The sequence below is a fragment of the Halyomorpha halys genome, unplaced genomic scaffold (genome assembly GCF_000696795.3).
Source record: "Halyomorpha halys isolate HHAL.00 unplaced genomic scaffold, Hhal_1.1 Scaffold184.1, whole genome shotgun sequence".
In the NCBI taxonomy this organism is placed as follows: Eukaryota; Metazoa; Arthropoda; class Insecta; order Hemiptera; family Pentatomidae; genus Halyomorpha; species Halyomorpha halys.
Window position 1 is genome coordinate 312,850 of NW_027105747.1, and position 23,141 is coordinate 335,990.

Here is a 23,141-nt window from a genome sequence, read left to right on the forward strand (position 1 = left end):
ATATTTTTTATTTTAGTATGTACGAGATCATTCATCACTATTACCTATTGCCTACAACTGTGTGGCAGATTGTAATATCTATCAATAAATAAATCTATCAATTTAAATATTGTTATCAGAGTATTAATAGGTTTAATTATGCCAAAATCGATTTTCTTTAGAGAACGTTAAATTACCGGTGAGCCTAAAGATGTGTGACGATTTATAAAGGAACAAACCGTGGAAGCATCTTGAGCAGAGTTGAGAATCACTAAGCGTTGAGGACTCACTAATGAAGAGAACAAACAAAGCTTTTAGAGGAGGCTTTGTTGTTTGGCCAGGAAGCAGCTATTTCCAAAGCAAATACATACAACGGTACGCCCTCGGCTCCTCTCAGCTCACGTTTCTGTTAGTCAACTGTCAAATCCGGCAGGCTAATGAAAGAGTAATATTCCGTCCTCTCTCCAATGGAAAATTACAACCATATGCAGATGTAATATCTCGGATCGACTGAGGAAGTTCTTCCATTATTTCATTATATAACATACATTTTTTTTCCAACTCTTCCAAACTTAGGGAAACTGTGAATTCAAGCAGAAAATGAAAATATGTCCTTAAAATTACAACCACATGCAGATGTAATATTTCGGATCGACTGAGGAAGTTCTTCCATTATTTTATTATATAACATACATTTTTTTTTTCCAACACTTCCTAACTTTGGAAAGCTGTGAATTCAAGCAGAAAATGAAAATATGTCCTTAAAATTACAACCACATGCAGATGTAATATCTCGGATCCACTGAGGAAGTTTTTCCATTATTTTATTATATAACATACATTTTTTTTCCAACTCTTCCAAACTTAGGAAAGCTGTGAATTCAGGCAGAAAATGAAAAATATGTTCTTAAAATCGAAAATTTTAGCATCCAATGAGAATAACTAATTATTATTATATGATTTGTTATAACAAAAATATCCACATAGTCCCACACCTTTTATTATCTTTGAACTCCTACATTTCGGCCATTCTGGCCATTTTGAAGGATCTATCAACTAAAATTTTAATTAAATTCCACTTATCATAAATTAATTCTAAAAACATTCTGAAACACAAATTTTCTACTATTAAGTTTACAATGTCTATTACACTCTTATCTCTGTATGAAATGAGTGTAATAGACATTGTAAACTGAATAATTATAATGATAAAATTTGACGAAGGCATAAAATCCTGCTCATAACAAATGCTGTGATATTGTATTTGTTTGAAATTTATGTTTAAGATTTTTTTTTTTTTTCCGTACCTTCCTGACGAAATGAGTTATTGAATACATACATGTAGGAGGTAGTTATATGTATATTTGGTAGTCTGTTAGATATTTCAGAATGTTTGAGAATTAATTTATAATGAGTGAAATTTATTTGAAAATGGTAGGGATAGCCGAAACGTAGGAGTTAGAAGATAATAAAAAGTGTGACACTATATGAATATTTTTACTATAACTAAGCAAACCTGTATCATGCAAAATTTTTCATAATATACAATTATATAATTTATTATAAAACGTTATGCTAGTAGTTAATGTTTCTCCTTTTTACTTTGTATTTTTTCGTTTTTCTGTTTTGAACCCAGTTCGTAAATGATTTCAGATAATCTAAATGTATTATTAAAACGAAAAATAAGAAAAAAAAAACGTTTTCCATACAAAAATCCCTTAGGCCACTCCATATTTTCATTACACGCAGGAAATAATTCAAGCCATGATAAATTCATTTGCAAGATTATCTGATGCAGTATAATTAGCATTATAATGAAGCGAGTTATCGAAGACATTATCTAAGCATGCTAACTCACTAACGTCCTAACTATTTTGACCAAGCAAGATAAGGAGTGAAAATTATCGGTGATAAGTCAAGAAATAATTAAATTATATGATAGAGGTATTGGTTTTTCAAACTAGGTGCGTCGTAGCCGCAAATAATGTCAGAAAAAGTGAATAAATCATCTACTTTCGCCAAGAGATTCTTTATGGGTGCCTTAAGTGGGTGGTATCAGGGTAAAACTATATATATTATTAATTTTATGTATCAGCAACTAAAATTGACGTGACTAAATATTTTCTGCCCTATAACACTCATTAACGGTTCGAATCCAGCTCTTACAGATAATTATTTATTCTGTTACTGTAGCCGTGAGTCAACCCTATGAGTTCGGAAACCCTATGGGTTCCACCCAGACCCATGAAGTAGGTATCCTTAATTTTTTTTTTAATAATTTATTTATTGATATTTACAACTGTATACATATATACACATCAAGTAAATTTGCTGTAAGTGATATTATGACATGATAAAAACATGTGGAGAATCTACTCATCAATAGAACTCCAAAAACATTTCTAAAGGAGAATATCTCGAGGCCATCTTCTTTTCAGACGTCTAGGAGGATTATTAGGTAGTGAAGGAGAAGCCAGGTTAGAAACGAGTTGGTTTGGGTGGTTGGTAAGTTTATTATGGAAGGATTGGTATCTGGTTCTGGCCAAATCGGCAACATAGGGGACATTGAGGTCCTGATGGATGATTTGATTTGTGACCAAGTAAGGAGCATTATGGATTTTACGAAGGATTTTGGACTGTAAGGATTGGATTCGAGAGGAATTAGATGGTTTAGTGGAGCCCCATAGCTCAACTCCGTATGTCCAAATATGCCTTATAATAGTCATGTAGATCAGTCTTTTGCAATGAATTGGAAGTTTAGACCGTTTGTCTGGTAAATGTTGTAATAGTCGGAATCGACGAGCAGTTTCCTGTCTTTTCAGTCTTGTATGAGGATTCCATGTCAGTCGTTTGTCCAGATTTAGTCCTAAGTAACGGATCTGTTCAACAGGAATGAGTGGGGTATTATTAAAAGATACTGTAGGGCAAGACGAAGGTTTACGACGAAGGGTAAAATCCTTAATTTTAGAAAACATCTCACGTTTGAGCGTGTTCATTAACAAATCATCTCCTTACAGAACCGTGGTTCAATAAACAGTACTTCCTTACAAACTACTGAACCCCTTACACCTCTTGAGTTGTAGCCGTACAAATTTTAATTTTCAATAAAAATACTTTTATTTAATAAAAAATTGGTGCCAGAAGAAGAAGGAAAACGTATATTTTATAATATTTTCAAATATATTTTGTATCATTGAAAACTATATTACAATACAATATACATTTTTATTTTATGTATATTCTTAACACTTTCTTGAGACTGGTTATTATTGTGTAAATAAAATAAATTTCATCCACTTTTCGTCTCAAAACACTTTTATTTCTTTATAAGTCCGACGTTTCGGCCGATTCGGTCATCCTAAAGGACAATCTTAGAACCACATCAATTTTAAAAAACTTAATGCAGGCTATTCTGCCCAGGCCATTAATTTCAGTCCACAATTACCCTATTTTGTCAATTCTTCATATTAATTTAAAACTTTTAACCACAGTATATTTTCACTATAATAATTTATCACAACAAATATTGTATAACTTATTTCAAAATTCTTTTTCATCAAAATTATCGATTTTAGAACGTTCAAGATTTGTATTGATGTAAGACCTCATTTTCCATTAGGTTTCTGGTTGATGTATTGAACTAATGAATTAAACAAAGAGATTTTTCACCTTCACCACTTAAACGTCGTGGGGACAGTGTTTTTCGTTCAGAATATGTTTATGAAGCAAAAACTATGAATTTTAAGCCATTATTCACTATGCACAAATAATATAAAAAGCATGATTTCCAGTTTGGCAAAATTTAATCGTTGCTGTGTTTGTGGATTTTTGGGATCAACAGTTTCAAAATATTATTTGGAAAACGGAGTACTTATTATTAACGCTTGCATGAAATTTCAATGTCCAGATTAAGACAAAATATTGTCAATTGTTAAAAGTAAATCAATTTGTTATATTGCAGCATGTACGACCCACCAGGCTCGAAAGAATCGTTAAACTAATTTTAAGTGAATTTGACAGCGGATTGTTTTTATTGTAATATTATATCGTCTTTTGTTTATAGACAGTAATAATGTAGATCATAGAGCTCATTTACACCATATTTACAACTGTATAAATTAAATGTAAATAAAATAAAAAATAAATAATTTTTTTTTTATAAATGCCAAATCAGGAATTTTAGTAATTTTATTAATATTGGTAAAGAAGGATGAGTTGCTTGAGTCTCTTTCCTGAGATTACCAGTTAAATACCAAGATAAAGTTTGGAAAAATACACACTAGATCTAAAGCTTCTTGGACCGTATATCAAAGCTAGTGGCGAAGAAGTTAATGAAGTCAAATGCCAGCCACCACTCGGCTATTTATGAGAACCAATTTATACCTGAGAAATCTATTACTTTTGATATATCCTGGGAATTTAGACCAGAGCATTTTTAAGGTCAGATATAGTATACGATCGTTATAGATTGGGTAATTTCTAATATAAATAATAATCGAGCCAACGTTATATTTCTCACATATATGTCTATGTTTTTATCGTGTATCAAAGTTCCCACAATGTTAAAGGATTGAATATATATCCAGTATTTTAAACCTAAGGACCGGCAATTTATTGATAATTCGACTTTATCTGATCCATTCAATACCAAATGAAGTTAAGTGTGTCAGTAAAGGTATACTTATATTTCGATTCTTCAAAGTTCAATTTACTTCAAGGGCACAAAATCCTCATAACTATGTAAATATGCCCTTTACTTCAAGTTCAATTCTTCACTTTTAATGATCAATGTTTTGGGCATACTGTCCATTCACAAGACAAACTATTTTTCTAAAATATAATGAAACAATTTATTATTATCGATCTTTCAATTCATTCAACTAAATATTAATTATAACGATGGATATTGTTTTTAATTGACCTATAACTCGAAATTTAATATGCAGAAAAAAAAATTTCCTATAACATATTCAATTGAACTTATTGCAGCATTCTTAATTATTTTAAAAAAAAATATATTTGAAAATATTTATAAATGATCCATTATTGTATAATAATTTTTGGAGGTCCAAAGCCTCGCGCGATGTACTTAAGCAATACAGTATTGCATAATTTTTTGCTTGAAAAAAAATCCCGGATAGGGCCGGGCTCGAACTCGCGATCTATGGATTGACAGTCTGGCGCGTTACCACGCTGCTACCGTCCATTGGTATTATAATTAATATCAATAATTTGAGATCTTGAGAATGGGCAGTAATGTTGATTATTTAATTACATTAATTACACAATACGTACAGATATGGATTTAAAATGTAAGCTTATGTAACTGAATAAATAAATTACTATTTATATTTTTATAAACAATTGATTACAAATGGCTATTAAGAAATGTAATTTAATATTTTGATGATGGACTCCAAATTGGCTTAAAGAATCTTTAACATTTCAGAAACTGTTATTAATAATTAAACTTCTTGTTTAGTGATGATTAATTTCAAAAAGGAATAAACCACTTGTCAAAAATTAGAACATAGAATTGAACAAGCAAAACTAAAATTATCAAATATGATTAGACGTGTATAAGCAGTTATTTTCTAATTAGTCTACAAGTTTTCTGGACGAAAACAACACAGGTAAAAACATGAAAGATGCCTAAAAGAATTTCGATTATTTCTCTCATTATGTAAAACAATTTTTGGTGATCACGGTGTAATATTTTATTTTACATTATATTTCAACGATTTAATTAAATTAAATTAAATTATATGAATAGTTTTATAATGGGGGTTGGTCCACCGTTAGATGGACAGGGGCTACCCCCTTAGTTTTTCTTAAAACATTTTATTTTGAAGACAAATAGTTACATTTTGTTTTAATAAAATATATTAAAGAAACCTGAAGTTTTTTATATCTTATTTACTGAAGTTTCATTAATAAATCTTATTGATATTAGACGATATGCACAGGTTTCAGTTTTTAATCTGATGGGCCCATTAGCACCTCTTTGAGTATAAAATGAATTCATTTTGAGACTAAAAATTAAAGATATGTTCAATTAATTAGGTGTAGTAAAAATTTTCTTCCTTGTTTAATACCTTTTTACTTATAATTTCTTAATAAATCACAACTTTTATGGGTCATCATCCCATCCTTAGGTTGACTAACAATTGTCTTCTTATAACTTATTACATGACATCTCTCCTTACTCGTCGAATGTTAATCATCAAATGACAACTCACTATGGTCTAATACCTTCTGACTGTCACATACATTGTGATATTAGACAATAGTAGTTTGTCATTAGATAAATAACATTGAACTTGTTGGGAGAGATGTCAGGTAACATAGATAAGTTAAAAGGCAACAATGTTGACGCACCTTAAAACAGGGCGATGACCCCGAAAACCTTGTGATTTATTTATGATTTATAAAAAAAAAGAGGAAAAAAAACAAAAAAAAACATTAAACTATGAAGATAACGTTCACTACGCCTAACTAAATAATACATAAAATCTTCCTATCACTGAACCTGAATTTAAATGTATGTTATTAATTGACTTCGCAAAATAAAATTTCACTATAAAATAATTTGATATTTAATATATGATTTAAATAAAAATTTGTACCGCTACAATCCATGAAGGTTAAGGGTACTACTTTGTAAATAAGTACTGTAACTAGACCAACGGTTGTACAAGAAGGTGATTTGGTCAGAATCACGCTCGACCGCCAGATTTTTACCCAATTTAAGAGGCTGGGTGGACCCCAGGAGGGCTCCAGAGCCCATAGGAATTGACTCACGACTACAGTATATCAGAAAACAAGTTTTGGCCCATAATATATAATTTGCTATCACTAAATTGATTATTGATAATTAATTCCATTATCTCACCTGCAGTAGATATCATGCGACTCAAGGGGTATACCCTTTATAGGGATCAGATCAGAATAATTCTCCCTCCCTCCTCTTCACTCCCCTATAATCAGCTATTTTTCATGATTCACTGATTCACTAAAAGACGCTACCTTTAGTTCAGGATTTGATGAGTTGTATTTATTTGTAGTTTGTTTTTTTCATTGAAGTTTGCAATTTTGTTGCAAATTTACCAAAAAGTGGAAATAGTGAACCAAGGGTTTATGTTCGTGGTACCCTCCAACAAAGCTAACCATCTTATCAATAAACAATGATATACATTAGACAGTTTTTTTCTTCCGTGCATTTTTCACTTCTTTTGATAGCCACGGTTCTCAACTGCCAAATACACCTCTTGGCAGTTTATGATAGTAATTATTAATCGTGGAATTGTAATGTCTAGAACGTGATTTTTCAATCATCCTTCTTTACTTGTTTTGTGTCGTAAAATTCTTTTTTTCAATGTGCTTGAGCGTATGGCAGAATTGCAATTTGTATGTAATTTTTTAAGCACTGGTATAAGTAAACTTATGAGAAAAAAAAAAAAAAAGGAAAATTCTTTGGGTTATTTACCGTCAATTCATTTTCCATTGGTGGTAGGAGAATGACGGTGGAGACAATACTAATTATTTAATAATTTAAGAAAATTCTTGCCCCGTTAAAAATACAACCAAATCTTGTATTTTTTGCAATTATTGTTTATTGGTTATTTTATTAATTTAAAATGTATTACGTGAGATTGAGGCAAAATTAAGACGACCTCAGCTTATGTAATACATACCTCATCACTGACCATTTTCTTTTCAATAAAGTAATATTTTTCCATTTAATGTATCTTTATTAAATCGTAATTTCTGGACTTATCCAGGAGTAAAAACTCAGCTTAACTCGCTGGACGGACTGAATGGAGTGGGGAAGGAAATAAGACGCAAGACGGAATGAGGAAGGGTGGACAGGTTAGCATTCAGTTAGCAGAAGATGTGGAGGGTGCTATTACTGCACAAACCTTTCATTAGAGCCACGACCGTCAATACAGTCCATCATTGGTTCCTACTTCCCTGTCTGTCTTCTGCGCAAGATGTCTTTCAGCTCGAGTCTGCCTGTCTGTGATTTAAGGAATCACTTGACGACCTTATAAATCTTTTATGATCAATTTTATTGGATAGATTACAGTATCTTCTTCTAGTTACGGAAACTCTTGACTATTTTCGCTAAGTCAGAGTGATTCATATACATGGTATAGTTCAGATTTTTTTTTTTAATATAACGAACCTTCTATTTGTACGTTCGGGAAGTTAAATTGATTTTATTGTTTTGTTACTACAATTATTGTTACTAAATAATTGTTAAATGTAAATCATTCAAATTCCTTTTTTTGTTTAAAAAAAAATAGTGGCAAGCTGACGTGCATTTTCTAAAAAAAAATCTTTAAGAATAACAGCAGCAGAACACTTTCAAAATGGCTTCTGTAAGATTAATAGATATTATTAAATTCAGAAACTATTAAACGATGGAAGATAAAACAGGATACAACAAAAGGAAGCATTTGACAAGTTCATACGGGACCAGCTACTGCAAAGTGAAGAGTACACATTAATGACCTCCTTGTTGACTTTGTGGCCACAGACTAAAAATATTTGGCCTGGCTACTAATGCCAAATGTAAATGCTATCAACAAACAGTGCAACAAATCGTGCACTTAACGATAAACGACCCTGGATAGTCTGTCCTGGCCTGTGCCAGAGTACATTTTATATAAAAAGTACTAAGAAGCAATTATTTATTCAATTTATTTATTTAACACCGGATCGGCCTGGAGGGTCTTACATGGTTAATGTATGAGTTACATTTTGTTTCTTAACAATTCATTATGGCGGGTATAGTCTCATACTAACGACACCCCTAACTATACACATTGCTCTAAATAAAAAAAATATAAAATAAATAGATTAAAACAATAATTATTAATAAAAGATTAAAGTTAAGTTAAAAACAAAGACAATGACATTTTTCGATTTAACAAAATAAATAATTGACTTCTAATGGAAAAAAAGAAAGAAAGAAATTGAATATAAGAAAAAGATGAAGAGAGAAAAAAAAAATTTTTTTAGTGACAATAACAGAACTAATAATTATAGAACTTATAACAGGATGAACTGGGCTTCAGTCTTCGTGTTGTGGTTGGATATCCCAAGTTGTAGGTCACTGCTCCTTTATATGTAGATAACAGGGAGTGGAAATTCATGAACCTTTTTTTGATGTAATCCTCTACATCTGTAAATCTCTACTTTTTGGCTCGTAATTCGCGAGCTCTATTTGGTGTTCAAAATATATCCTAATCCCCTAAGCGCTCAGTCTTAAAAATATATTTGCTATAAAATTTAATTGAACTCGTTTATGACTTCAGGTGAAAGTTCAGCAACTATCAAAAATCTACCATAGTAACCAATCCATTCGAACAACAATTGAAAATCTAGTTTCTGTATCTCATGTAGTAATAATAAAATTATTTATTAAATCTTTAGAATAACAATTTAGTTATAATGATTAAATAAATATTTTAATACTTATTAAACTTATTAATATATAATATTTTTTAATAAATACTGATTTATTATAATATCACTAAATAATAAAACAATAAATTCAAGGTATTAAACTATCCATTGGTAATAAATAATTTATTAAATTATAAGATGCAAGATTATAATTTACTATATTTGTTTAATCATTATCTTTATATTTAGTTGTTATTTTCGGATTAGGCACAGAAAAACTGGGTACTCCTGGATAAAGTCACAATAATCTGGACTGGGGTTCCGTGTATGGGTCATTCCACGTTAACACAGTTTTGAATTTTACCATCTTAAGATTTTCTTCAAATATTGATCAGTTTTTGTGTAGGTTAGGACCTAAGCTAGGGCTTTTCTTAGCTTCTGCTGAAAAAATTGAATCAATCTATTTGATTCCAATGATCATGCAGGGGTTCCGCCATTTTCCTACTTCTACTAAAAGGGTTCAACAGCCATTAAAAGGTTGAGAGTCACGGATCTAGATCATCCTAAGCGATGCGTGATGATAATACATTTTCTGGTTAAAAAAAGAATGAGAAATGGGAAAAATTAAGAAAACTGCAAAACTACGATAATTAAAAATTCTTTCTAAATTTTTCCCATTAATATTGATATAATGTCATTTCAAAACGCTTAGTACAGAAAATAATTTTAATCCAAATTTCAGTAAATAGTCTATATATTAAAATTATACTTCAAAATATAGGACATTATTGTCAACCATTTTAACAAATCTTTCTTCCACAAGAAAAGCTTTTCTCATTATGATTTGACTTTCTGGTTTTTTTTTTTTGTGGGTGTTGAACTGCGCCATTGACATACTTAATGGTGCATTGTTAGGGCTGTAAGGGAAGATAGGGTACAATCCAGCACTTTCTCTGAAAATGTTTCTTTGACAAAGCGTTAACTAAAGGCAGGAGCGTAGTCTTGGGTCGGACATACTATTTATTCGGACTTTCTTGACATAGATACTATAGAGACAATAAACCCCGAGTTGACACATATACTAGCGGACATACTCAAGTAGTTCAAAATCACCCATCACTAGATGATGACATGATTTAGACTCATCCTAAAGGCAGAATTGCAATGTCTAACCAAAACAAAAAACCGCGCTCGGTTATGCCCTGGTACTTAGTCATTTATTTCAGTAGTTCAGAAGATCAAGAGTAACAATTTTCCACCGGAATTTACTGTGAAATTTATAAAACGGGATGAAAAGAAAAATTGATACATACAATTAAATAAAAGATTCATTTAAGCAATCAAAAATATGTGTTATTTAGATCAGAGTCGATTAAGGGTCAAAATAGAAACTGATATCAGCAACGAATGTTTGCACAAATACTTTTGTCACGACCTAGAATTAAATAAATTGTTCTCTTTTACAGAAGGCTTTAAACAAAAATCCATTTATAGGGGGGGGGATAATACATTTTTATTATGTTTTTGTAACCTTATAATAACTAACATCTTTAGGTTAATAATAACATTTTTATTAAATCCTGGTATGAAATTATTATTACATGATGTTAATCTCCGATAGCCGTACGGTGAGCTATCCTTCAGTAAGGTAAAGAGCTAGCTGACCAGGCAGCTGTTCATTATCTAAGGCTAATTGGGCTCTCAGCTCTCAGCTAGCTTTGGGCAATTAACGAGGTATTCCTCTAAGAAGAAATTAGCCAGCTAAATCACTGCATTTTTAGCAAAGCTCTTTACTCAGCACCGTGAGAATAGGAACCTGCTCTCGGATATAGCACTTTCCCATAGAGCTTTTTGCTTTACCGATTTCAGATGCACTCGGGCTCTTGTAACGCAATGAGGGTAAGCGGATGGTAGCACAATATATTATTGATTCACAACAAGCAACAAAAAAACAAGATCAATCTTCAAATAAAACAATAGTATGTCATTGCATTAGTTTGAAATGACTTGGAATCCTAAAACTGCCAAATCATTAGGGAGAAACAAGTATCATTCTACAATTGTAATTTAATGTATGTCACACGTTTTGATTAAATTCAATTTTCTAACTTGTAACCGGTTCTGTTGGCACATTTGCCAATTTTAGTTCAGTTATCTTTTTACATGAAATATTTTAATTAAAAAACATATTAAACTTAATCCCAGCTTTGACGTCACTTCAATCTATCGATGAGTAATCGCCAGAAATACAGCTTTCTACGTGTGAGGGTCCCGCCATTCTACTGGGGCCAACTGCATATATATTGATAAAGTGTCTGAGGTTCTACATCAGTAAATATCAAACCAAATTCAGGATTTTTATTTGCAAGCACAAGAAAAACAAAAGAAATATACATTCATATAGTGTATGAAATTTTCTGTTAAAAGAACTGCGGGAAATTTTGTAACTATCTAAGACGTGGAGTGCATCAACAGAGATACGAGTAATAGTTCCACTTCTATTAAGAAAACCCCTAATAAACCTAACTAAATTTCTGCCACTAATCGTTTCAGACAAACAAAAATTTTAATTTGATTCAACCGGAATCACACACCGCTGAAAAATAATTACAGATGAAATCTAAGAGAAATGATCACCATGGAACAATATAAGAACAGGGCTGTTAACGAAAAATTGGATATAAAAAATTCAAATTCATTTTACTCAGATCTCATAAACGCATAGGACTAAATTAGTGAGTTTATTTATTATTAGTGTTAATAATAAATTAACACAATTAATAAATTTATAGTACGCCAAATATAAATCGACTACTATTGGAAGAAGATAGTTGACCTAGCAGATTGTAGGAAGATTGTCCGGACGGCGGTCAATATAGGTACAATATAGTACAAAAAAATTAAATAGTTTTTTCTACTATATTGTACCTATATTGCCCGCCACTCTATCTTCCTCCAATAAATGGACTACTGCTGAAAAGGACAGTTAGGGTCTAAGGAAACCAAATAACACTTACCTTTCTCCATTTCTCTTTTATTAAGAATTAGTATTATTCCAAAATTTTAGCAACATAGTTTTAGTTGATAGTTATAATTTAGTGAATGTAGAACACATCAGTTACCAAACAATTGTAAGCAATATTTCTATTTAATTAAATTTAGTTATAGCATTTGATCAATCTTAATTTATATCAAGAATGTTTAAGTGTTTAATAATTATTTAAGAAATAAAAATGGAATCAATGGAAGACTATATCAAACAACGGTTCATAAAATTCCACTTGCTTTTACCGACAGTTAAAGCAGCTCTGACTTACAACTTGGGAAACCCAACCACTACCCGAAAACTGAAACCCAGGGTGCTGCAGGACATTCTGTTATAAGTTCTATATTTATCGATTCTTTGACATTCTACAATTCTCTTCGTCTTTTTCTTAAATAGCTTCTATAAAGTTTTCAATTCTATAAAGTCCTAAAGATGAATATAAATTATTCTATATTATTCTTCATAGTTATACAACGTTTCGGGACAACTGTCCCGTATTCATGCACCTTAATAATCCTACAAATAATAATTTATTTTAATCAAAAATTCTCATCCATATCATGTATGTGTATTCGAAATTCATATAATTATATTTACCTTATACTTGTCATACTTTCAATTTCGCTATCGAAATCATGTCATCCATATGAGTTGGTTGAAATTTGTTTCACACTGCATTGTTTTATTCATTATCCTTCACTATTTGTGCATTCTTCTCTCTCTATAGCACAAACTTCGCTCTATATTGTATACTACCTCTTTGGACCTTATTAACATGTCCAGTGTGCTGTTTTGTTACCTCCCTATTTATATGTCTTATTTTATCTATTGTGAAATTTAAATTAAACTATTTTATTCTTACTTATTTCCTCTGATTTTTTATGTTTATATGGTTAATCTGTTTATAATGTCGACGCAGTGAATTTAAATGTTTTGTATCAGTTTTATAATTTACCATCTCTTTAATGTTTTTGGTTATATGGGTTGCTTCCAGAAACCTTCTGCTTTTCGTTTTTTGTAGAGATGACGAAAAATACAAAATAGTTTATATTCATCCTTGAAAGTTTTTAACCTAAAAAATTTATAAATTTAATAATCCATTTTAATTCACTAAATCCATTTTAAAAAATTTATTTATTCTGTATTAAATCCATAAATATTATTGTTTTGGTAATTAACTTTTCTTTTTCACTATTCTTAAGATTATTATTTTTATTTCTTCCATACTATCTTAATTTTTTTCCTACAGCATTGTAAATAGTTAGTTGTCTTTTGCAGTAGACTATACCCCCATAATCAATTGTAAAAAAAAAAAAATGAAATTAACTGTTACATTAACCGTGTTAGTCCCACTAGGCCGATCTGGTATGAAATAAAAATATATAAATAATTATTTAAGAATTTTTTTTTACTATAGGGAATAACTATGAAAAAAATAAAATCTTGAAACGTCGTAAAAAAATTGTTGTTTATTATTAACAACAGATCCTCAGAAACACCAACCATTAACAGTAACAAGAAAAAAATATCAATATGTATATATTAATAAATAGTCTATAAAAATAACCAGTTCGCATTAAAAAACAGATAAATACAAAATATTATGAATAAGTAAAGAAGAAAAAAAGGAAAAATAGATCGAACCGGAATAACCGAGAGTTAAGGGATGCTATTGTTAATAATAGTGTCTAACACCTATTGTTATTAATAATATCTAACAGCTATTGTTATTAATAATATCTAACAGCTATTGTTATAAAATACATAGTTGTAGTTATTAACTATATAGTCTATATCCTAAACATATGGCCTATTACGTTTTACCTAACTGACCGCAAAGGAAGTTACTATTTCAGCTGTTTATCTATTTTATGTTTAAGATATGTGTGTCATTCTCACAGTCCATCGTAGCTCACCTTCAAAAAACTCCTTCTTGCTTGGATCTCATTGGTTACTCCCACTATCCTACCTTTTTTTTTTTAATTTTATAAAAATATTCCTTGAAACTATTTGAAACAACGTGTGTAAAAATTTTAATATGTGAGTAAATATCCATTACTCGAGTGAATTATTTTTATTTATCTGTTGCTTTTTAACGTAGTTTATCTTATTTTTTTGGTTTTTAATTACCAGTTGTTTTATTTATTTTTGTTTTTTAATCTAAGTGCTATTATTCTAAAAACACTACTTCCATACAAAGTATTGAACCTCTAGCCCTTTATGGGTTGTAGTGGTTCACATTATTATTTTTAATGCACCGGGACAAATTTCAAATTTAAAACCAAATATTTCTTAAATCTTCATGCTGCTTAAAATTCTTGAATCTTAGTATACCGAGCTCAATCATCTTAAATAAGGTTGGCTAGCAGTAGTTTTGCACATTGCAAAATCAAAGTAAAATCGTTTTTAATTATTTCAAAATGAATTTTTACAAAACATAATGAAAGAGACATTGATGCCAAGACATAAAGCATAAGGCTCTAGGAGAAATCAAATCTCGCTGGAATTAAGGATTTCCTAACTAAACGAGGAATATATTTTTTTAATTCATGAAAAACATATAAACTTTTTCCTTCAGTTGACTTAGACCTTCAGAAGTACTTCTACGATGGTAATAGTTATTTAATTAAATACTTTTTTCTTTCTTGCATACAGGTCACAACCATTATGACCAATAGACAATAAGGAAAAATCATTATTACTTTTAGGCAATAAAGAAAAATTATTATGAATTGCAGGAAAAAAATCATTAAGAAGGAGAAATCATTATGACTTGTTGGTAAAAAAGACAAATAAATGTTATAATCTAAGATCAAAATACAAAAGAAAAAAATTTAATTTTTTAGTTTTTAAGTTCGGTTCAAACACGAGGCAGACCTCATTACCTAGTGTTAATTAGAAACTATGAAGAATTAATAGGTAATGATATTACATAGGCCTTCTTAAATTATAGTCTGCAGAGAAGGAGAATTTTCGGTAAATAAAATTATAATAAAATAAAATAAGGGGCAATGGAAGAAAAATAAAACTGTAAATGACAGCTGTTTATAGGAACGTAAAGTGGGAGTAAAGGAGAGAGGAGGAGTTGGATAGCCCACTTCATTATTAAGGAATAAATCCAGTCAAAAATAACCCACGTCTCATCAGATACAGAACATATTGCACGAGATGATCGTAATATTGGGTTAACACGTTATTATTAATTGCTATCCAAAGTCCATCTATACATTTTTAATTTGTTGAACTTAATCTGAGATGCGAGTTTAATTGTTTTACAAGAGTTTTTAAATTACTAAAACCGCTGGGAGCGGGTATGACATAAGGAGGTTGCTAAGTGATTTAAGCCTCAGTTCACGCACGTCCTGAACCATGACCCCATAACAGTTTTCGTGACTTTCATCCTCTCGAGAATCAGATACATGCAACTGAACCATTTCACGGATAATCTCTTCAGATTCGAGAGTAAAAACGAGAAGGGAGAAAGAATACACACGACGCCGTAACTGATCACCCGCCAGATCGGAATCATCAATTTTGGGAGTCCGTTATTGCTGATTATTTTTAGCCTGTTAGAAGGTAAGAAAAAAATTAAATAAAACCTTTGATATACCGAAAGGAAGCCAAAAAAAAAATTAATAAAATACTAACTTTAATTAAAACTGATAAATTGATAAAAATAAATTTCCGACAACAAGCTTTGGCGATTGAAGATAACTCGTAGGTGGTGGGAATTAGTCACAAGCACGTGATCTTACTTAATCATAGCATAAAAATTTAAGTTTTAATAACTTCAAAAGTCCAACTGATTTCAAGAATTTAACCAGACTTTTCCTTCACTGTTCAAATGTTTGGCCGCATTGAGCAGTAGCGTCGTCTGTTGTAAAAATTTTACGATCTAAACCTCTCCCTCGGCCATTAAAAACAATTATATCTGCTGTGTAATTACATCTGAACCTACCCCTCATTATTTTTTAATAAAAAAGTTATTAAATTAACCCTATGGGTCATAAAGTCGTAAAAAAACACGCCGAGATCTGAACACTTCAGTTAGGCAGACATCAATTCATGGAAAAGGCTGCTTGGCTGCAGATGTGTATTCATATATATATTTGTTTGTTTTTAATTTTATGTGTTCTAATAGTTTGTAAATAACAGATATAGGGAGTAATACCAAAAAACAAAGTATCGAAAGTCACGATATTCAACCAACAGAGTAGTGTAAGATATGCTTTATATGAAAAAGAAATATAGACTAAGACATTATATTTGCAACGTTTATTTACAATCTGATATATACAAATCACAGAGTGTCCTCCGACTACTCTGATCAGAATGAGAATGTCTGGAGGTGGGGACAGATAGGAATTCGCCGGACAGGGTTGATAGAGAGGTGTGTGTCACACAATTCTAAGTTTCCACGAATTCGGAATTAACAAAGTTAAGGATTGTGGTTCAGTTTCCGATTCTGCATAATACAAAGTATTTGAAGTAGCGTTACCCTCTTTGGGGCAAGAACAAATGCTAGTCGTGGGAGGAACATTCCCTTCAAGTGACCATTTTCCAGCTGGGCCTGTAAAAGATATGGAAAACAGTAAAGGACATATTTTCTCTTTATAAAAACTAAACACTTGCATTTGGAATAAGTTTTGTAAATGTCAATAACAAAAGATTGATTTTACTCAATTTTTTTGGTTTTCTCAAAATTTTTTTTTAATACTACTTTTTATTTATTGATAGATATTACAATCTGCCACACAGTTGTGGGCAATAGGTAATAGTGATGAATGATCTCTCATACATACTAAAATAAAATTAAATAAATGAATAAAAAAAAACTCTCTTAAAATATATAAAAATAGAAGAATAAACAAAATGAACATAATCAAACTATCTGTATGAAAAATAAATAAATAAAATAACATAATGATAAAATAATAGATTCTCTAGTCACATTTACACTCTAATATACAATATTTAAACAATCGACCTGAGGATCCCTGAGCCCACCCTATCCCCCACATGTGAGGGGTAGATTAGAACTCAAAAGATCCCAGCGCATCCCTCTCGTCCCATCACTGGTGGTGAGTCAGTGGAGGCTGAGTAAGTGCGCTAAAGTTCCCAAAAATAGCTCTGATAAATTTGATAAAAACTAAATGTCCTTTAATTTCCGCCAGGTCATCCTCATAGTTTTACAGTGCTTGAATTCCGAATTAAAAAAAAAGACTTCCTCTAAATTTTGGTCATTTGCACTCAACATGTATTTTTCTGTCAAACCTTTGAATTCGAAATTTTTAATGATCGCTCTACTTTCCCTTACTATACATTCGATAAAAAAAGTGTGTGAAAGTAGAAATAGATTAAATTTTTGATATAGTATATTATTTTTTTTGTTTATATTCAGTAATGCATAGATATATAAATTTTAAAAAAAAACCTTTATACATACTTATTGAATAAATTAGTGGTATTTGATTAACAAGGGAGCTAGGCGATCGTTTGCATATATTTACTCAGCTCGTATTCACAGCGTACATCCAATAAGGCATCAGATAAATTCAGTTGAAATAAACTGTTACCCGATACTAAAATGCAATAACTGCTAGGAAGGAAGATCTAAGAGCAGGCCGACATTGCGTATACTCAATGGGATGCGGCCGGGGGAGGCTATGTAAATTTCGCATTCCTCGAGTGACCCAGATCCGCAGGTGGGTTGAAGCCCGCCTCTTACCAGTCACTTAAAATTTCATCCCTCATTTGGATTGATACGTTTATTCATTCAATATGTCTCGAGAATATTAAACCATACAAGTTCAATTATCGAACAATGCGCTAGCCCCATTTCTATCCATTGTAACTGGTCACGGCTCTTACTAGCTTCGATTATTAATATATTCATTATCACTTTGAATGATTCGCGAATTATAAGTGTAGAATAAATTACTGATGATGGAGAAAAACTGATGCCTAAATCTTTCTAGAGAGGAATATTTTTATTATCTTAGTGTTTTAATTGCGAATCTTCTCCAATTTTAATTATTATACACGGCGCTTATTCATCCCTATTCCGTCAGTCTGCTGGTGTAGCTCAGAGTAGTATCCTTGGTCCTATTCTTTATATAGTTATATCCTTTATATTTCACAGCTGACATCCCAACCCATCCTAACACTATCCTCACCACGTATGCCGATGACACATGTCTAATGTCAGTGAACAATGATCCTTACATTGTATCCCAAACCTTCCAATCCCACATCACCACCCTTAAACAATAGTGCCAAAACTGCAGGATTAAAATTAATTCCAATAAATCCCAACAAATCACTCAGTATCCTTTAATAATACCCCACTTATTCCTGTCGAACATATCCGTTACTTAGGACTAAATCTCGACAAACGACTGCCATGAAATCCTCATACAAGACTAAAAAGACAAGAAACTGCTCGTCGATTCCGACTAATACAATTTACTAGACAAACGGTCTAAATTGCCAATCCAATACAAAAGACTAATCTACATGACTATTATAAGACCTATCTGGACATACGGAGTTGAGCTTTGGGGCTCCACTAAACCATCAAATTCCTCCCGAATCCAATCCTTACAGTCCAAAATCCTTAATGCTCCTTACTTTGTCACAAATCAAGTCATTCATCAGGACCTCAATGTTCCATATGTTACCGATTTGACCAGAACCAAATATCATTTCTTCCATGATAAACTTCTCAACCACCTAAATCCACTTGTTTCTAACCTGGCTTCTCCTTCATTACCTAATAATCCTCCTAGGCGTCTGAAAAGAAAATGGCCTCGAGATCTTCTCCTCTAGAAATGTTATTGGAGTTCTATCAGCGGGTAGATTCTCCACATTTTTGTATCATGTCACTATGTCACCTAAAGCAAATTTACTTGTTAATATATAATAAATAAATTATATTTAAAAAAATGATTATACAGTTGTTTTGTTGTTATTGTCAAGCATTATATTTTTCCCCAACTGAAAAGTATAATTTTGAAAAATAATCCATTCTTACAGTATTTACAGACAATATAAATAAATAATATTAAAATAAATAAATAAAAACAAATTAAAGAAAATTATTGTTATAATGATGTAAATAACTTCCACATAGCCATACTTGTGTTAAATATATACTCTCACTTTGTGAAAATCCAAGCTTTCCCTCTCCCCCAATTATAAAGGAAAAAACAGAGCTTCAGAAATTCGCAACTCTTTTCTCTCAATGCCTTCTGGATAGGCAATGAATGTTCGACTGGTGTACTCATCTTACAGCTATGAAAACCCCAGACAACCATGATGTTTTGGTCCTCATCCAGAAATAAATCTACTTCATCGAAATTTCCTATTACAACATTTGTAAATATAAGACTTCAACAGCAATAGAAAATAGAGTACGATTTTTTCCATTACAATATTCTATAGTATTTTATATAATGTTTCATTCTAGTAATTGAAGAGTTCATCAGCATTTAGTACTGCCTATATTTATTTGTTCCTTAAATGTCATGTATTATTTTGTCCAAATGTAACTTGGAGGCTGCTCTAATATTTTAAACTTCTTCCATAACTCAAAGAAAAAGGGAGTAGGTCTCAACGCTATATTTATTTTTTTTTTTAAATTATAGTAGTTTTGGGACTGGCTGACCAAAGCGAAATTTTTGTCAAACATTTTTTTGACTAAATTTATCCTGGTAATACGAAAGTGTTTAGAACGGGAGCATGGCTAGACAAATGGCACCCATCACTCTAATAACAATAAAAGTTCAAACGTATTATAATAATTAATTATTTACCCTAACAATGTTTTTGGCCTCATCTTTTCCACTCTCTAACTCGGTGTAGCATCAAGATAGAATTTTGAATTATAACTCAATGCAATGAGGATGAAATACTGAACATTCCCCTCCCTTATAGAAAACAACTTCGATTTTTAGTTTTCAAGATATTTCAATTCTATTGTTCCAAAACCTTCATTATTCCATTTTTGGGGTTCATCTTATCCCCTTTTTAGCGTCAAGATAGAATTTTGAATTATAGATAATAGAAAAAAAAAGTTGTAACCGTTTCCTGTTATAGCTGAAGGCAGAAACTTTTAGTTCCTGAACAATAATAATAATTAGAATAGAACTGCTATTTCCTTCATTAGAATAGAACAGCTATTTCCTAAGACAATTCTACTAGGACATTTTTTATATTGTAACAGGGGAGTTATAGCTTGAAGGAGCTCAGTCGATTAGACCGATCCTGTCGAAGTTGTACTACTGTAATGTCCTACTATCCTATTACAATATAAAAAGTTTCCTGCCAGAATTGAATTCCATTGCTCTCCTCCCCTCCCCCAACATCTTCTATTTCACGAGATCAATTTTCTCCTGTATAATATTTTTTTTTTTAGTTGTAACTTCGTTACAAGAGTTTCTTCACTTCAAAAATGAATTTAAATTATTATTTTTTTATATTTATCTCAATTTCATAAAATGGAGCTCCCTCCCTATTACAGCAGATTTTTTAAATTTCATAATTTATCTATATAATAATAAAGTTTTTTTTTCCTTATTCTACTTAATTTTTGCATATTTATCTCAGTTCAGTATTGCTCTAGAATTCCTTGCCAACATATCAAATCGATCAGATCAGCCTGCGTAACAGACGTCATATATTATTTAGTAATGAAAATAGAATGCATTTTTTATCCTTAGTTTCAAGTTTACAACACTTTACAAATGTTTATCAATTATCTATTTGTTTGCAGAGGAGCATATCGTGCGGGGAGATCTGGCCACTGGAACGACCGGAGGGGATGCCGGCGATCCAGTCCTTGGAGGTGATGTGCGGGAAGGACCATATGGACGTCCATCTCAGCTTCACCCAGCCCTTCGAAGGGATCGTCTCCTCCAAGGGCCAATACGCCGACCCTCGCTGTGTCTACGTCCCTCCCTCCACCGGCAAGACCTTCTTCTCCTTCAGGATAGCTTACGCCAGGTGCGGAACGAAGCCCGATCTCAACGGGCAGTTCTACGAAAATACAGTAAGTAGCTCAACTGTATCAGAATCTTATTGAACTTAAATAAGCCTTAAGTTTTTCAAATAATAAATCAGTCAAAGGTTCGGAAAATCAAAAACAAAATGGTGGCGGGGGAAGGTGAGGTATACATCACATATTTTAGTGAAACAACTTTAAATTCAAAAGATGAGGTCATCCTTGAACGTCGAGGTTATAGTTAGCAAGGCAGAATTTATTTGGAATAATATTTTTAAAATAAATCCTTAAACAATTTATTTGATGATTTTATTTGGATATTGTTTTTAAAATGATTATTTCATAAAATGAAACCACATTCTAACTTGTATGTTTTAAGCTTCTTTCCTTGTTTATCCTATGTGTTATCAAGCGATTTAGGACGCCTCTTCCGAGAAATTAAAAATATTTGAACTGTGCAAAAACATACATTTAATCCTTATACAAAGAGAAAAGAACAGAATCCTTTTGAAAGAGCCAAATATCATGAAATCGGTGTATTGATTTTATATTTTTCAAAAGGTAGAACTTTGTTCATCTGATATCTGACTTGAAGGGATTATATCAATGAAGCAGAAAGAAAGAAATGGCTAAATTATTTTTTGAACTCATGCCATCTTTTAGCCAACTGAAGGTTCTGAAAACTTTAGGGGAGTTTGAATTATCAAAGGCACTTTTTGTTATCATTATTATCATTTAAATTTGCTGATGAGTTTGTCATACAATACAGAAATATAATAGTAATAATGCAAAAAGCATAGAAGTAACTGTATCACGAAAAAATTAGAGAAAGATCAGTTTCAGTTATGGCTGCAAGAACGTTGGATGGCTCAGAAGTGTTTACCACTTTAATTCAATAGTTCATGGTCCAACCTTGTTTCTGGTAATCTGCTCTGAAAAAGGGCTTTAAAGGATCCCGAAATCTCTGCATGGACAGAAAATAGTTAGCAATATTCAACTATAGAATTAAAGTATTGTTTTAATGCGATAAAGTTTTAAAACTGCGTATTTTACTTCTGATCGAACCACCAACCATCATACCCTTTATTAGATCAAAGATCTTACATTTTTAAAACACTTCATATCCCTGAAATTAGTAAGTTAATTGAGATCTCGTAAACGTTTGTACCTCGCTCTCCCCATCTCAGTGGGAAAGATATACTCAAGATCACCGACTTGTTGAGTGATGGGCAATTAGAAGTTGGGATGAGTCGGTCTTTTTTTAATTAAGTTGCTATTCGTCGCGGATCCGGACTTGATAGGACGCCTCGCAATACACTGACGTTGACTAATATACTGACCATAGTAACTTAGCCCGTCCTTCTTTTAGGAGCTATATTGAGATGGCAGCGGACGTGAAGTACGTAGCGAGGTGGATGAGGAGACGTAATGTATTCTATTACCCGGCCTCACAGGTTGATGTCTACTACCGAGTCTTCGGCATGCCTCACCCTCACCGGATTATATGTTAACAATTTTAAATTATATTTTGTCACATGCGCTTAAATGATATTTTTATACTCATTATTTTTGTTGTAGATTAAAATTATACATTAGTTTAAGTATAGAACCTGAAAATATGAATACTATAAATTTTAATTATGAGGTGTATATAGTTGGAACGTAGATTACTGATTGGAGAAGATGGTCGGGGGGTGCGGTCAG

The 23,141-nt window shown here is 31.5% G+C and overlaps 2 protein-coding genes across 3 annotated transcripts in view; one reads left to right on the plus strand and one right to left on the minus strand.

Annotated features, from left to right (window-relative positions):
• Window positions 1–23,141, minus strand: part of LOC106679206 (digestive cysteine proteinase 1) — a 401,586-nt gene that overhangs the window by 191,162 nt on the left and 187,283 nt on the right. The window lies entirely within an intron of this gene.
• The window catches only part of m (miniature), a 17,446-nt gene continuing 15,514 nt past the window's right edge, over window positions 21,210–23,141 (plus strand). For both annotated transcript variants that reach the window (XM_067053493.1, XM_024358857.2), the window contains exon 1: window positions 21,210–21,485. In XM_067053493.1, coding sequence (XP_066909594.1) covers window positions 21,258–21,485 — 228 coding nt within the window. In that variant the 5' untranslated portion in view covers window positions 21,210–21,257. The remainder of the gene's footprint in view (window positions 21,486–23,141) is intronic.